A 14,878-nucleotide genomic window follows, 5' to 3' on the forward strand; every position below is an offset into this window, starting at 1 on the left:
AACTCTGGGATCTGTTCTGTAACTATTTGTTGAGGAATGCTTTCAAAGCTACTGCTTTTTTATTTCTTTGCCTTGTATATGTGTTATACTGTACAATAAAAAAAAGTTAAAAAAAAGTACCTAATGACTCAACTGAAGTGGATTTTTGCTCATGAAATAACATCACTGTGCGAATCAAGTTCTCAGCAGGACCCAGTCCATCCTCCCTTCACACAGCATTTAGGGGCCCAGATGACAGAATCCCTGTCATTTTTCAGTGTCTTCCAAGGTCACTCTGACAGCCAGCCAGAATGGGAAAATGTGGGAGATTTTTGGCAAGGCCTGGAAAGGAAAGATGTTTCATTAACTAGAACTCAGTCAAGAAGATTTTTTGGCTGCAAGAAGTTCTGGGAAAAGGTGTCCCTTCCTGGAAGCTACTTCCGAGGGGTAACTCTACACAAAGAAGGAGAAGCAGTAATTTTTTGGTATACAATTAGCCATTTCTGCCACAAACAGTCAAATGATTCATATGGAAGGGCTGAAGAAAGGTTTTTCCAAGTATGTAAAAACCTCTTGTGTAACCTATGTATGTACCCTTTCTGTAAAATTCCTTGAAGTACCCCAGTCATATGAAAACTAAAGAATAAAATGATCTCCAGAAGTTACCAGAAATAGTGTATCCTTTTCTATGCAATTCTTATTCTAAAACAAAATCTTAAAAATGGCTGTATTTGATTGAGAACTGGGTTTAGAAGGCACGGCTTTAGGGGAACTATTCTCCAGGCACACCTTTCAACAGCAAGTTCACCTTTTTGCCTTCAAACTCTTTCCTTCATCCCTGCATCCAGTCCAATCATGCTCCCCTTTATTATGTGTAAATGGATGTTTTAGGCATATCATATTTTAATTCAGGACTATTTTTCCTTGGGAGCCATTCTCTCCCTTTAAATGGTTTTGCATTTCTCTTCTTATCCTAATGGTAATTTATAAGTAACTCTTAGAAGAGGATCTTATTTTTGCTTTTATAGACGCTCTCTAACTTTGCCCCCTATTAGTACCTATAAGAAATATTATTTCAGGTTGCCTTTGTGCCGTCTCTATGCAATAGTCTAAAGGAATGGTTTCTGACACCCTTCTATAAGCCAGTTCCAGCTTGTGACAAAGTTTTCATAAATGTGCTGTAAAATGAGAAAAAAGAAAAAGGTAGTATGTTTTTATATAAGTAAATGTAATCATTTCACGAGTACCCTATATTCTAATATATATATTTTTTGCTGTGTTTAAATGTATTTTCTTTTATGACCTCTTTTATGTTTAATTCATTTTTGTGGTATACCATTTTGACTCCTTTCTGATTTCCTTTTCCATATATATATATATGGAAAATAAATATATATATGCTTGTTTATTTTCCTTCTTTTCATATATACATATGCATAATTTATTTTCTTACTGGTTGTCTTAGGCGATTACTATTAGTGTCTTAGACTTCTAACAATGCAGTCTGAATCAACACCAACCTAGCTTCAAAAGTATATAAAATCCCTGCTACTATACAGCTCCCCCTCTTCTTCTTTATGTTGTTATTGTCACAAATTGCATCTTTATACATTGTATGCTCATCTACACACATATTTATACCTATTGCTTTATGTATTTGTATTTAAAATCATATAGGAAAAAGTAGAGTACTTAAAATAAAAATGGAATAATTCTGGCTTTTATATTTGCCTGTGTAGGTTTACAGATATTTTCACTAATCTATATAGCTTCAATTTGCTGTCTGCTGTGCTTTCACTGCAGCTGGAGAGACTCTCTTTTGTGTGTGTTGTAGGACAGGTCTACTAGCAACAGGTCTACCATGTACAATGTCTCAATTTCTCTTTTATTTTTGAAGGATACTTTCGCCAGATACAGAGATCTTAGGGTTTTTTTTTCTTCTATGGGCACTTTAAATGTCATCCCGCTGCCTTTGGCTTCCTTGGTTTCTTACTAGAAATAGACTGTTAATCTTATTGAAGATCCCTTGGATATGATTCTAAGTCACTTATCTCTTGTAGCTTTCCGGATTCTTTTATATTTTTTGGTAATCGGTTGTAATGTGTAGATCTCATTGCTTTTGTACTGTTGGAATTCATTGAGCTTCTTGGATGTATAGGTTCATGTCTTTTATGAAATTTGAGAAGTGTTTGGTCATTATTTCTTAGAATATGATTTGTGCTCCTTTCTTTTCCCCTCTTTTGGGACTTTCATTGCATGTATGTTGGTCTGTTTGATGGTCTCAGGCAGCTCTCTTAGGCTCTACTCATTTTTCTTCATTCTTTTTTCTTTCTACTGCTCAGATTAGATAATTTCAACTGACCTATCTTCCAGTTCACAGATTCTTTCTTCTGCTCCCCGAATCTGCAATTGAAACCCTCTAGTGAATTTCTTCATTTCATTTACTGTCACCTTCAGCTGTGAAATGCATTAGATTTTTTTTATGATTCCTATCTCTTTAATATTCTCTAGTTGTTGAGATATCATGATCTCATTTTCTTTAGTTCTTTGCCCGTGGTTTCCTTTAACTCTGTGAGCACACTTAAGACAATTTGATTAAATTTTTTATGTGGTAAGTTCAACGTCGGTGCTTTTCACAGACAGATTCTACTAAATTTTTTTTTTCCTGTGAATGGGCTAAACTGTTTCTTGCATGTCTGATAGTTTTTATTGAAAACTGGACATTTTGCATATTGTAAGGTAGTAACTGGAAATCAAAATCTTCCTCCTCCTCAGTGTTTATTATTGTAGTTTGCTGTGGGTTTTTGTTCTTTACTTTTTATTTTTATCATGGTACCATTTATGGGATGCAAACTTTCTTATTTTAAAACTTTCATGTGTGCAATTCAGTGATATTTATTACACTCACAATACTTGCTGCCATCACCACCATCCACTGGCAAAACTTTTTCATCACCCCAAATAGAAACTCTGTGCATATTAAGGATTAATTCTCCAGAATCTGGAAACAATACAGACATCTCCAATGGGCAAGTGTTTCTAGAAACTGCAGTACAACCATACTATGGGATATTCCTCAGCAGTAAAAGGGAGCAAACTATAGACACATGCTACAGTTGGGATGACTCAGCAGAGAATTATGTTGAGAGAAAAGTCAATTCCAAAAGGTTATATGCTACGTGTTTCCATATGTGTGGCCTCTTGGGATGACAAAATTGTAGAAATGGATAATACAGAAGTGGTTGCCGGGGCTCAGGAGCAGGTGGTGTGGGTGGGAAGTGGGTGTGGCTTTAAAGGGACACATGAAGTGTCCTGTGGTGACGGAAAAGTTCTGCCTCTTTTTTGTCGCAATGGTAGAAAGTGTAATAGAATTAACTTTCAAAGTAAACATAGTAAGTGAGAATAGTTTTATATACTGTGATATTGTGGGAGATACAAGGACAAAATCACAGTCACACTAAGATCACTTTAACAGATTTTTCTGTTGTTCTTCCCACTTGAGACAGATGTGTGTTTGTGTTGTGTGTGTGTCTTGTGTGTCTCTGTGTGTACGTTTGTTTGTGTAAGTGGAGAGTACCTTAATACTACAAAATACTAAATGAGAACCTTAAGAAGACGGCAATTACCGTCTTGAGATGAATGACTAATAGCAAAATACTGACTTTAAGGATGTGGTCTTCCTTATGATACTAATGCCATATTTTTCTACTGATAGTCAAAGAGAGGGTTTTTCTCCTTTTTCCACTAAACATTTCTGAGAACTAAAATTCTCAACTCTGGGGTCTATTAATGTTGTTGGCTATTCTCTGAAAGACATGGGAAACCATAATTAGCTTTTACTTCTGAAGGGAAAAGCAATTGCTAAAGAACAGAGGATAAAAACAGATTGCTGCCTTAGGGCCAGGCTGCACTCATTGAGAGCACAAATCTTAAAATCAACTTGTCATTGATGTAAGCACTGTTTCTTGGGGTAAACGAAGCCAGAAGAAAAACATGTTATGACTATTTGCTTTGCTTAACAAAATTGGTTTGGCAAGTATTGGCAGTTATTAGTATCTAAATATAAACTTATTACTAATGGCAAGCTCATCAGTATGAGAAATCTGCTACTATACGAAGCTTTAATGTCCGACTTCCCTCCCCTTAAAGTCCTGGCTCACCAATCTTTCTGTTTTCCACTGTATTTCTGCTTCAAATTGAAATACCTGGCATCACTGTCTATTGTACAAGTCAAACATTTGATCCTTCATAATGAAGCCCATAGGTAAAAAGGATATGATTTTCCCATTTCAGAATGTGTATGGCGTGTTCTTGGTTCCTCTCTTTTGATAATTGCTTTATTCTGTTGACTCATTTATTTTGCTCCTTTTCAAACATTTTCTTTCCATGTGGAAGTACATCAAACAGGGCAAGTGAGGCCACGGAGCTTCAGGAAACTTTTGGTCTACTTATCTGAATATGACGAAGTTCTATAGCAAAAGTTATGAATGAACGCGTGTTTAGTACAAGATAGGGAACAAAATGAAAGACCTGTTGTCTTAATATTACAGTTGACATCATGATGGCTGACTCTTGGTTCACAGGTTACAATGAAGTTCAGCAGCAGAAGGGTCCACAATAGATGGGGCATAAGCAATGTCATGGCCATGGGTGGCCAGGTGGATGCTGAAGATGCAGCAGGAGAGGCAGCAATAGACCATTCTACAGTAGATGGCCTAAGAGCAGCCAGTGTGACATCGGCTCAAGTGTATTAGAAGGGGCAGCAGCAGCTGGACACAGAGCAGCTGAGGTGGGAGCAGGTAGAACCATAGCAGGTAGTTAGACGGCAGCTGGGGGAACAGTAGATCTCTTGGCAGAGATCTTGGCCACAGCCCTGGTCAGAGATGACTGAGCCATAGAGGTTGCCCACATTGTCAGTGGTGGGAGGTTCTGGGTATGATTCCCAGAGAAGGTGTTTTGAATTTGAAAGTATCCTTACTTTTCCCATGTCTTCTAATACACGCTGCTGAGGAACCGCTATTACCAGCTGCAGGGCTCTTATTTTGTCAATTTATCTTCAATTATGGGTAATTACAAATGGGTTGTTCTTATAAAAATATTACAAATATAGTGGAGGAAAAAATATTCTGTCTCTAATACGTTTTTACCTAATTTTTGCTTTTTGTCTAAAAAAATGAGAAAGTGCCCCCCTCCCCATTAGCAGTGTGTGGAAGAGAGGTGTTGGCAATCTTACGTCTGGTGCTTGATTATTGGGACAATGGTGAAGGGAGAATGGATATTTGGAAAATTAGCCTCAAATCAAAAGACTCTTCCATGCTCAAGAATGCTGTTTATAAATGGTTGTGAATAACTATCCTCTTCATTTTGAGAAAGAAGGCATCAGTGAGGAATATTTTGATGGTAAATAGGTGAGTGTCATGTAGGACATTCACAGCAGGAATTACCACAACCCTCCCAGGGAAAATCACTCCCACCCCACAACGTGGGACATGGCTCCCAGGATGAGCTGGGACCCTGCATCAAGGGAGAGAGAAAGCCTTCTTGACCAAAAGGGGAAACAGAAATATGAGAGAAAATAAAGTCTTAGTTGCTGAGAGATTTCAAACAGAATCAAGAAGTTATCCTGGAGGTTATTCTTAAACATTTTATAGATATCCCTTTTTAGTTCATGGTGTGTTGGAGTGGCTAGAGGGAAGTACCTGAAACCGTTAAACTGTGTTCCAGTAGCCTTGATTCTTAAAGAAGACCAAATAACTCTATAGTTTTGCTAAAAACCTTGTGATTTACACTCCTTTTCGCCGGTGTACGGGCAGATGAGTAACAAAATAAAGACATGCTTGGAAAAATAATAGGCTGGGAAGGTTAGGAAAATACTCCCATGTATACTATGGGTAATAGTGGTAATGCTACTTTAGTAATCTTTCAAAAATTGTAAGAAATGCAATTACTGTTAAAAAAATAGAATTAGAAAATAAGTGTTATCAATTGTAACAAATTTCCCTACCAATGGAGAGTTGGTGGTGTGGGGGTGCATAGGGGCCCTCTTCTTTATGTGTGATTGTTTTGGAAATCTGCAAATTCTCTAATCAAAAATGGTTTTAATTGAAAAATGTACATCAAACTGTTGTTTTCCCATGCTTCCTTCTGAATGTATTGTAATTTTAAGTTTTCACCCTTGGGGCTATGATTGATTTTGTGTTGATTTCTGCATATGACGTGATGCCTGAGTCAAAGTTCCAGCACCATGTCTTCCAAAGACTAAACTTTCTCCATAAATATCTTGACACCTTTGTGTAAAATCAGTGGAGAATACATGTATGGCTCTTTATCTGGACGCTCAGTTCTGTTGCGTTGATGATTATGACTGTCACTTCACGAACACCACTTAAAAATGACAGCTTATGAAGCTATATCATGGAGTGCTAGTCATGGAACTTTGTGCAAGTCTGTCTACCTGCCTCATTTCTCATTTCCTCTGCTCTAATATGGGGACAATAATTTCACCCCTAGAATGTATGCGAATTAAAGTGTGAATAAAGCACGAGACACACTACATAGTACACTGCAGGCATTCGTTACATCATAGGAATTCAACCCAATTCTTCCTTCTCTTGGAAAGCTTAGTAACAGGGAAACAATTCCAGGTACATCCTTAGGAAGATAACACACCTCTTAGACATCTGTCCCAACATCTCAATCACAGTACCTTTATGTCTTTTACAGAGGAGGCCACATCAAAACCCCTTATTTTCCTCTCAGAGCTGCATTAGCCTGTGCACCACTGGGTGCTTTTCTGTTCGTTCTATTTATTTTTTTTTTTTTTACTTTTTCATGAGAAGATCCAGGGTCCCCCGTCTTGAGAACTGACCTACGGCCCATTTTGACTTTTGGTAATGCATGCTTCCCTTTTCTTATCATCTACCTATCCTCTCTCTCCTTTTCCTATAGATATAAGTTTAGTTTCCTTTAGCTGCTTTATCTTTTTCACATAAAGCGCAGGAAACCACTTTTATGTCCAGAGATTACGATTGATCGAAGTGTTATATACCTATTTCCTAATTACATCAATTGTAAAAACTCCACGCAAATTCATTTTCCTTCAAAATTTTTAGATCAGGAGACTTAATTTACTCAAAATTTGGGGGCCAATAAATGTAGCCAAGCTTGTTTGCTTTTCACGGGTAATACCTAATACCAAATTCTGCTGAATGAATAGATGATACAGAACACCATTTGATGAGAAGAATGAACACATTCCTTTAGGTAAAGGTGGGGTTCATTATGTTGTGGTGACAGAGGGCACCAGTGGTTGACCAGAACCCTGAGAAAATGTAAGGCCTCCCTTGGTTGACTGGACTCCTAGGGGTAGTCTACGTTGGTCGAAGAGGTGGGAAGGAGATTTGTGAACGATTTGTAGATAGAGAAGGATTCCACAGATGAAGAGTACAATTGTTTCCATTGTTAGAGAAGAAACTCAAAATGATCATATTTCCTGTGCCTGGCTTCCAGTGTTATTTCTACTTGTAGAAAAGTGCAAATAAAAGTGGGCTAAGCTTGGACTCAGAGGATGGTGCCATTGGATCTGCATCTATCACTTACTAGATATGTGGAAACTCATTTCCTCATCGCCAAAATGGAAATGCTAATCTTTGCTCCATCCTACGTGAAGGACATTTTGAGGCCCGAATGAGATGATAGATATTTAATGCAATTCAAATGTGAAGACTAAAAAAGGAAACGGTATATGAAAAAAGCAGCACAAAATACATTGATGCAAAATATATATTTTATTGGAAAATACCAGCTAGGAAGACAATTGAGTTATCATTAAAAGTGAAAAAAGATGGAAAATATTGCACTTATAAAAATGTTAATCAATAGTGATCATTGTACAGAGTTAACTAAAGAAACATGAGATTAAGGCTTTTTATTTCTGGTCAAAGACAACAACTGATGATCACTTTCCCAAGGTGAAAGCATGAATCCATGACAAATTGGGATGACACTGACCAACATCGGGTGCAGCGATCAGGAGGAAATGACGGAGAATAAGATCAAGGTGAAGTAGACTCATTCCCCAGCTGACTCACAAACTTGAAGGAAGAAGAGTCTGCAACGTTGGGCGTCAGTTTATTGTTTGTCAGCAAAGCATGGGGAGCACATTTATTGCAGGAGTAGGAACTTTGGCCAAATGGCTGAGGAAAGATGGTCTACGGTGAGTGGTGGGGATGGGTGAGGGCTTCAGCAACAGGAGGGTCGGCAACAGCTGGAAACACAGCAAGGGCTGCAGCAGCAGGTGGGGCGGCAGCAGGTGGTCCTACAGCAGGTGGTCTGACAACAGACTGGGCGGCAGCAAGGCTGGCAGCAGCTGGACCCACAGCAGGTTGGGCAGCAGCAAGGCTGGCAACAGCTGGACCCACAGCCGCTTTGGCCACAAGAGCTGGAAGCACAGCAGCTGGGGCGGCAGCAGGTGGTCCTACAGCAGGTGGTCTGACAGCAGGTTGGACGGCAGCAAGGCTGGCAGCAGGAGCCACAAGAGTTGGACCCACAGCAAGTGGGCTGGCAGCAGGGTGTGCTGCAACAGCAAGGCTGGCAGCAGCTGGTCCCACAGGTGGGCTGACAGCAGGTGGTCCTGCAGCAGGTGGTCTGACAGCAGGTTGGATGGCAGCAAGGCTGGCAGCAGCTGGACCCGCAAGGGCTGGACTCACAGCAAGTGGGCTGGCAGCAGGGTGTGCTGCAACAGCAAGGCTGGCAGCAGCTGGACCCACAGCAGTTGGGTTGGAAGCAGGTGGTCCTGCAGCAGGTGGTTCTGCAGCAGGTGGGCTGGCAGCAAGGGGAGCAGCACGAGTGGCACATGGTGTCAGGTGTGGAGGGCGAGTTCCTGTTCAAGGTGATTTTCCCAGATTCTGACACCTCCTTCTCTTCTGGAGCTTTTATACAGTGGGACCTCAACGTTGGGACCAATGAGCAGAACTTGTCCTTGTTGTTTACGTTGTTTTCCATGTTCCATGGGGAAATGGCCCAAGGAGGAAATTATTCCTGAAGTGTGAAGAATTTTTCCAGGGTAATTGATGTGTTTGTTTTCCTTATTGATACTTAAACACAAGTCGATTTTCCAGAAATGAGAAACGCAGTCAGTAAGCACTGTTACACCTATTGGAGGTCACAAGTATCCATCTGCATCTGCTTCCCTCGGGGACAAACTGGAAAGCACCTCTGAAGAGAGGGTGATGACTGCTGTGTAACATACGCAAAATTCTGCATCTTTCCCCAGCTCTCCCCTTCCCACCGTCTCTGAAGCATGGATGCTGCCCGACCTTAAAACATTAACTCTTACTTTGAGGAAAGTGCAAGAATATTTTGTAACTGTCTGATAGGCCAGCTCTAATCATTAATATGAATTCATACCAACCTCTCGGTGTCAGTCCTTTGAACCGACCCTACTTTGTTCAGACCTTACAAAACATCTCCCTGTCCTCTGGTCAGTGCGGACCCTCATAGCCAGGACTTGCTGTCTCGTTCCCCACTGCCGAGAACTAGGATCCTGTGCAAGCCCCTAATAAATGCTCTTTCTTTCCTGTCAACTTGGGTTTCTCCGAGGCATTCTTTGGTTTGTTGTACCCTTGCAGTTAGCTGGAGGTGGTCTTACTGCATAGCTCCTCGCCTTACTGGAAAATGGTGGGCCCTGGTGATAGATGAGTTATCTAGGGTGCTGATTCCACCTGTAATGTGGACGCTAGTTTAGGATTTTCCCTCCTTCTCTAAACAATGAGAAAAGCCGTGGAATGTGTAAAACGGCTATTTGCAGGACAGCAGTCAACTCTGAGCTAAGATCCTTAAATGAGGGAAACACATGAGGTTAACCATGCATTTCCCCCCTGGTTTTTCTCTTTTTTCAAGATTTTGGTCCTGGTCAGTAGGTAAATCCCCACCTCACGATCAAAAGTCTTTCATGTATATTACCTATATGAGTTTTACGGTTTCATTTTTATCTTTTGTTCATTAATCCTCCTAGAATTGACCTTTGTACATTATATGGGTTTAGGATACAGTTTTATCAGTCCCATGGGGATAGTTTGTTTCTAGCTTGATCAGTGAACATCCTATCCTACTTCTATAATATTATCAATTTCAGTCTTCTCTTTTTCCTTCTGACACTCCTTTATCAAATTTCTAGTTAGATAAAACCCACCTGATTTGGTTTTGTTAGTCCTCTCTCTTGTATCTTTGTGACTATTGTGTTAAGTTAAAATTTAATTAATTTATGATATCCTGGTTAACTCCACTTTCCTTTTTTTAACTCATTAAGTGGACATTTAATTAATCTTGAGGTCTTATTCTCATTAATGTAGTGAAGTCTATAAATTACATTGAAGTATCAATTTAACAGCATCTCAGAGTTTTGATACATATTTTCACTCTTTTCATTTACACAATCTACACTTCACATTATGAACTATTGAGGGGGGTCCTCCCTTTAGTGCATCTTCTACAATTTATCCCATCTGCTGTGCCCTCTAAAGACTTCATGCTCACCTCTTTGTTTTGTACCCAATATTATGGTTGGTTCTCTCTGCCTGTACCTTAAAGTTATATTAACTCTTCATTTTGGAATTATTTCAGACTTATAGGAAAGCTTCAGAAGTATTATAAAGGATTCCCTTATGTCTCAAACAGTATACAAAATTAATTTAAAATGAATCACAAAAATAAAAAACAGAAATAATGAATCATAGACTTCTATGTTGAGAATAAAGATATAAAATGTTTAGAGAAACACAGGTTTACGCATGGTTTAAGGTGGTGGTGTGGCCGGGAAGGAAGTGGGGGTGGCTGACCAGGGCTCCAGGAGGGATCCTTGAGGTGGTACAGACGTTCTACAGCTTAACTGCGTCAATGTCAAGTCCTGGCTGTGACGGTCGGTCTTTTTCAAAGATATTGTTGGAAACTGGGTCAAGGCTACATCGTATCTCTGTTTCAAAACAAGAAGTTTGCTCTAAAAATCCAATTGAAGAAAGGAAGGGAAAGTTTAAACTGCAATGTGTCTTTAAAAAGCAAAAGAATGAGGAGCTGGGAGCGTTGTCAGCCCTTTGATCACCTCCAGTATGGCCACGGAGATCCTCTGTCAGTGGGAGGTGAGTCTCTGCTTCAATAAAGACCTCACTTCCTCTTGAATCGGAAGTCACAGCATCCGTGCTGCCTTCCCAAAGACCTAAATGTTTCCATTCAAGCCTTTGTACTGACTAGAGAGGTCCAGGAGAAACCCCAGACTGGGTAGGTCTTGATACCGATTTGTGAAGCATTTGGTGGGAATCCTGCTTGGGATGGATGGTCACATTCCCGCTGATGATGTCGTAGTGGTACTAATGAAAGTCAAAAGACAATGCGAGTTTCTGAGGACAGACCTTTATGGTTGTATTTTACATATTTGGTGGCAAGAGAAAGTGGATGAAAACCCAAGTCACCTAAAACGTAATTAAGCCAATCACCTAAAACTTCAAAAATACTCAATAAATGCTAAGACAAAAATGAACAGAAGGAAAACATAAAATTCCATTGTGGATACTCATGAGGCAGAGAAGTGAGTGAGGTTGTGTCAGAAGTCAGGGACCACTAGAGTTGCAGCATCGAGGCTTCAGAATATATACTGAGTCAATTCAAGGTGTTTTTTTTTTAAAAAGAACATGCAACTCTTAAGAACAGCCTCTTAGAGAGGAGAGGCATCAATGCAAGGCTCAGCAGAGCCTGGCTGACGATTGCACAGGCAATAGAGACAGCCACTCAGGGCACCTTGGATCTTCAGATTCATTGGCAAACCTATTTTGGAACATATTCATGAGATGCCATTCGACATTCTTCTCCAAGAGCCCTGCGATGAATCTTTGCTCAAAAAAAGAGCCTTCTGGTTATGATTTAACTTTTCATGTTAATATGCCTTTAAGAAAGGATATTCTGAAATTGTGAAAATGACCTATGAAATCTCCAGTTCCTCTTTAAGTTATTTATCATGTAAATTAATAGTAAATTGGCTTACTGAATTTAAGGGCTTGACTAAAGTGAGGTGCCCTGAGGTGGTTTCGCCCTTAAAATGTAAGTCAAGAGCACCCCTTTCAGGCCTGAAGAAGTTAAAATACTCATTGCCCTGATATCCCCGAAGATTGAGAGAATGATGAAGTGAGAGGAGGCGGTGTAAACGAGAAGTTGAAATTTAACAAACGATTATGACAATGTACTCATTACATAGATATTCCTTTTTGGTATCTAGGTTATTAGAATACCCAAAGAAAGACCTGAAATAGGTGAACTGTAATCTAGTGGCCTTGATCCTTGGTAATGATTGTATAACTATAGAGCTTTTACGGTGCGAACGTACTTTTGTATAAACCTTGTGACTGACACTCCCTTTATTTATTGTATCTATAGATGAGTAATAAAATGACACGTATGAGAAAATAATAGGTTGGGAATGTGGGAAAAACACTGCTACGTAAGCTATGGGCAAGAGTTATGATATTACTTTAATAATCCTTCCTCAATTGTAACAAATGCAATTACTGTCAAAAAATAGTAGAATTAGAAAATAAGGGTTATCAGTTGCAACACAATTCCATTCCAATTCACAGGTTTGTAGTGTGGTTGTGTACACGAGAGAATTTCTCGATGGGGATTCTCTATTTCATGCATGACTGTTTTGGAAATTCACAAATTCTCTAATAAAATACAGCTTGTAATAAAAAATTTTAAGTCAAAATGCTGTTTTCCTGTGCTCCCTTCTGTATTGAATGCTTTGGAATGTTAAATTTTATACCTAGATCTATGAGCCATTCTTAGCTGATTTTTGCATCGACATGACACAGGAGTCAAGGTTCAATTTTTTTTGCACAGGGATATTTAATGTTTCAGCACCATTTCTTCAAAAGACTAAATTTTCTCCATGATTCTCTTGACACCTTTGTCTAAAATTAAAGGATGATACATGTGTGGATCTATTTCTGGTCTCTCAGGCATGTTACAGTGATGATTCTGCTATCATTTCACCAATACACGCACAATGACTTTGTATTAGAGACCATATCATTTGTGCTATTCATGCAACTCTGGGCAAGTGAATCAACCTCCCCCATTTCTGATATCCTCAGTTCTAATATGGGGGCAATAAACCCACCTTTGAGGATTGTTTAGGAATTAGAGTGTGAATAAAGCATCTAGCACACTACCTAGTACGTAGTAGGCACTCATCAAATCATGGTAATTCAACCCAACTATTCCTTCTGTTGGAAGCTTAGTAACTAGGGAAAGGATTCCAGATACATCCTAAGGAGGGTAACACATTCCTTGCACGTCTATCCCAATAACCCAATCACAGCCCCTTTATGTCTCTTAAGGAAGGACCCCATCAGGACCTCTTATTTTCCTCTCAGAGCTGCATTAGCCTGTGTACCACTGAGTGCTTTAGCTGTTCTTTGTTTTTTCAGCTTTTCGTGAGAACATCCAGGTACATGCCATTTGGAAACAGACCTGAGGCCCATCTTGACTTTTGGTAATGCATGCTTCCACCTCCTTATCATCTTCTTACCTCATCTCTCTCTTTCTATACACTCGGATTTTAACTTACTTTAGCTGCTTTATGTTTTCCATATAAAGCACAGGATACAACCTCTTATTTTGCCGAGATTATGATTAGACCAAAAGGTTATGTGTCTATTTCATAACTATGTCAATTGTCAAGACTCAGTACAAACGTATTTTCCTTCAAAATGTTTAGGTCAGGAAACTAAATTTATTCAAAATTTGTGAGCTGAGTAAATGTGGCCCAAGATTGTTTGCTTTGCAGGGGTAATACCTAATACCAATTTTGGCTGAGATGATTAGATGATACTAGAATACCATTTCCATGAAGTCAAGGAACACATTCCCTTAGGTGAGGCTGGGGCTCACTGTGCTGTTGGTGACAGAGTGCACCAGTGGTTGACCAGAACCCTGAGAAAATGTAAGGCCTCCCTTGGTTGACTGGACTCCTAGGGGTAGTCTATGTTGGTCGAAGAGGTGGGAAGGAGATTTGTGAACGATTTGTAGATAGAGAAGGATTCCACAGATGAAGAGTACAATTGTTTCCATTGTTAGAGAAGAAACTCAAAATGATCCTATTTCCTGTGCCTGGTTTCCAGGGTTATTTCTACTTGTAGAAAAGTGCAAATAAAAGTGGGCTAAGCCTGGACTCAGAGGATGGTGCCATTGGATCTGCATCTATCACTTACTAGATATGTGGAAATTCATTTCCTCATCGCCAAAATGGAAATGCTAATCTTTGCTCCATCCTACGTGAAGGACATTGAGGCCCGAATGAGATGATAGATATTTAATGCAGTTCAAAAGTGAAGACTAAAAAAAGGAAACGGTATATGAAAAAAAGGACAAAATACCATTGGAGGCAAAATACATATTTTATTGGAAAACCACAGCTAGGAAGATAATTGAGTTATCATTAAAAGTGAAAAAAGATGGGAAATATTGCACTTATAAAAATGTTAATCAATAGTGATCATTGTACAGAGTTAACTAAAGAAACATGAGATTAAGGCTTTTTATTTTTGGTCAAACACAACAACTGATGATCACTTGCCCAAGGTGAAACCATGAATCCATGACAAATTGGGATGACACTGACCAAGATCGGGTGCAGCGATCAGGAGGAAATGACGGAGAATAAGATCAAGGTGAAGTAGACTCATTCCCCAGCTGACTCACAAACTTGAAGGAAGAAGAGTCTGCAACGTTGGGCGTCAGTTTATTGTTTGTCAGCAAAGCATGGGGAGCACATTTATTGCAGGAGTAGGAACTTTGGCCAAATGGCTGAGGAAAGATGGTCTACGGTGAGTGGTGGGGATGGGTGAGGGCT

At 39.5% G+C, this 14,878-nt stretch overlaps 1 protein-coding gene across 1 annotated transcript; it reads right to left on the bottom strand.

Annotated features, from left to right (window-relative positions):
- Nucleotides 1-8,220: 8,220 nt before the first annotated feature.
- On the bottom strand, nt 8,221-8,835 carry LOC143687445 (uncharacterized). Its single transcript, XM_077164434.1, has one exon. The coding sequence runs from the start codon at nt 8,833-8,835 to the stop codon at nt 8,221-8,223; it is 615 nt and encodes a 204-aa protein (XP_077020549.1).
- Nucleotides 8,836-14,878: the final 6,043 nt, after the last annotated feature.

The sequence above is a fragment of the Tamandua tetradactyla genome, chromosome 6, assembly GCF_023851605.1.
Source record: "Tamandua tetradactyla isolate mTamTet1 chromosome 6, mTamTet1.pri, whole genome shotgun sequence".
Classification (NCBI taxonomy): Eukaryota; Metazoa; Chordata; class Mammalia; order Pilosa; family Myrmecophagidae; genus Tamandua; species Tamandua tetradactyla.

What these genes read in the sequence shown, in the direction of transcription:
- LOC143687445 (XM_077164434.1), bottom strand. Translation starts at nt 8,835, where the DNA reads ATGTGCCACTCGTGCTGCTCCCCTTGCTGCCAGCCCACCTGCTGCAGA.